The sequence below is a fragment of the Alosa sapidissima genome, chromosome 21 (assembly GCF_018492685.1).
Source record: "Alosa sapidissima isolate fAloSap1 chromosome 21, fAloSap1.pri, whole genome shotgun sequence".
Classification (NCBI taxonomy): domain Eukaryota; kingdom Metazoa; phylum Chordata; class Actinopteri; order Clupeiformes; family Clupeidae; genus Alosa; species Alosa sapidissima.
This window is the reverse complement of record NC_055977.1, coordinates 28,575,542-28,578,041: the sequence shown is the minus strand read 5'-3', so window position 1 is coordinate 28,578,041 and position 2,500 is coordinate 28,575,542. Positions and strand designations below refer to the sequence as shown.

The 2,500-nt window shown below is 43.6% G+C and overlaps 1 protein-coding gene across 1 annotated transcript in view; it reads right to left on the bottom strand.

Annotated features, from left to right (window-relative positions):
• Window positions 1–1,308: 1,308 nt before the first annotated feature.
• The window catches only part of eepd1 (endonuclease/exonuclease/phosphatase family domain containing 1), a 27,424-nt gene continuing 26,232 nt past the window's right edge, over window positions 1,309–2,500 (bottom strand). The window contains exons 6-7 of the mRNA XM_042077814.1: window positions 2,472–2,500; window positions 1,309–2,154 (exon numbers count right to left, since the gene is read on the bottom strand). The exon at window positions 2,472–2,500 is cut by the window's right edge and continues 166 nt beyond it. Of these exons, the coding sequence (XP_041933748.1) occupies window positions 1,958–2,154; window positions 2,472–2,500 (226 nt within the window). The 3' untranslated portion in view covers window positions 1,309–1,957. The remainder of the gene's footprint in view (window positions 2,155–2,471) is intronic.

Sequence of the window (2,500 nt, the reverse complement as noted above, 5' to 3'; positions counted from 1 at the left end):
CATCGTCTTGCTGTCCCCCCTCCGTTCTGTGATTGGTTCCTTCGTTAAGGGGGAAAACGAAGTCCATAGAATCCAGGCTGCCTAGCAGCGTGAATAAAATCGCGCGTAAGGCAGCATGGGAAAACAGAGGCTAGTTGAGAAGCACAATAATAAACAAACTAAATATGTGTCTTTTGCAACAAAGTTGAACATAACTCCGATATAATATAGAGGGAATGCACCAAAACCAGTCTGTAGAAGAAGAAAAAGCATAGCAAAAAGCATGCATTTTGATTTCAGAGGGGGTGGTGCAGTTTCCTACACGAAATTAGAAAGTTGCCTACAGAGGGTCACTCAGACAATAACAGAAGTGCCATTAGTCATGTTTTGAGGTTATGACATTAGAATCGTTGTGGAAATGTTAAAGGCACCCTATGCAGTTTTGGCAATTTCTTTGCTGTTTTCTCGCTGTTTCTCTGCAGAGCTCCCCCTACAGCTTCAGAGTATATATTTTACAACACTCCTTGCTTGTTAATGTGGTAAGTTGATAATGTATGCCTGTTGATGTGGTAAACCTGTTCATGTGGTAAGCCTGTTGATAATGTAGGCCTGTTGATAGTGTAGGCTTTTAGGTGATAATGCATTTTCATGTGTAAGGACTCCAGTTTAATAGAAGCCACTGAAGGAGGTGGTGAGCATGCAGCGATGAGGGTTAAAATATTGTTGATGATATGGTAAGCCTGTGGATCATGAAGGCCTGTTGATGTGGTAAGTAGTGATGGGCAAATGAAGCTTTGGTGAACCACTGAACCACAGCAGTGTGAACCTAGCAACACTAGCTGAAAAGCAAAAAGATGGCTGCCACACATACATTTTTCAACATAAAAGTCCTTAGCAAACCAATATTTTTGGTTACATATACTGGTTTGGGTAAGGACTTTTATGTTGAAAAATCTACATATGGCAGCCATATTGGATTTTTTCATTAGTGTTGCTAGCTTCACACTGCTGTGGTTTAGTGGTTCAACAAAGCTTCATTTGCCCATTACTAGTGGTAAGCCTGTGGATGATGTGGGCCTTTAGATGAGTTATCCCTTATAATGTAACCTCAAGCTTCTGTTAGCACAACACAACACTTCACACTGCATCGTAAATGCCGATAACTTACAACAGATCTAGACCATCCCTTATCCAGGCTGGCACTTTGGACCCCCTTATGTAACTACCCTTGTCTCACTTTGCTTTTTTTCCTGGTCAGTTTGTGAGTTTCTAAAAGACACACTACACACAGAGTGAAACAGAGAGAGAGAGAGAGGGCGAGACAAGGGCTTGATGAAAACTCATTTATTATTCAGTGATGATCAAAAGCTCCTTGTGCGTCTGTCTGCTTTTGTCCTTCAAAGCATCCCAGAGCTGCGATCATCTTGTGCAATCTCAACACCTCAAAAGCTTCCCAATACTGGAGCTCAGTAAGACCTGAAGGCTCAGAGAAAAGAAAATAATAATAATTCAAAAGAAAATAAACTATTCATAATCCTTCCATTTCATTAAGTAAGTAAGTTTGGCACGCTTCATAAACAAGTCTCTGATATTTAGATTTTATATATGCGTTGATATATCATTTCTGTTTAAATAGATTTCTTCTTGAGCATCTCTCTCGGGCTGCAGGAGCATTCTCTTGGCGCTCCAGCGGCAGCCTGGCAGTCTGTATTGCACACGGAAGCAGGAATCTGAAAAGGCAATCTTGGTGCTTTTTCCACATTAATCTCAAACTCCTTCGTCTTAGTTCACCCCACAATCAGTCCATACAAGGAAGCTATTCCACAGGGAGAAGTGTGTGTGTGTGTGTGTGTGTGTTGTGGGTGATTGGAGAGGATTGGGCAGCAAAAACAAAACCTAAAAAAGAGTCACTATGAAATGACTCCAAGGGTCTCCATTGGCCAGAGCCGTCTCCTATGGCAACCCTCGAGCTGGCCCATCACCGCTCGTGTTTGGGCATGGTGTCGCCCCTGTCCACACTGGCGATCCCATTCCCATGGCGACCGGACTCCTTGGGGATGATATCGACAAAGAACTCAGCGACCACGGGGCAGTGGTCCGACGCCACACCCCCCCACGACCAGTTGTCAGGGATCCAGGGGTTGGTCAGGCCCTCGCGTACTACACAGCAGTGACCTGTGAAACACACACACACCCAACATTTCATAACATTTCATAAAAGTCCAGATCCAAGATCATGAACATACATCACAAACTCTCTCTCTCACTATATCTCTCACATACACACACTCAGGCCTCTCTCCTCTCTGTCTCTCTCTCTCACACACACACACACACACACACACACACACCCCTCACTGTCTCTCTTACTTAAGTAAACTCACTTCTCTCTCTCCTCCTCATAAACATAGCCTACACACACTCACACTCGTATGCACACATGTATGCACACACATATAGAAATACAAACACACACACACACACAAACAGACCTGTGTAGATCTTCTTTAGGGTGCGGCTG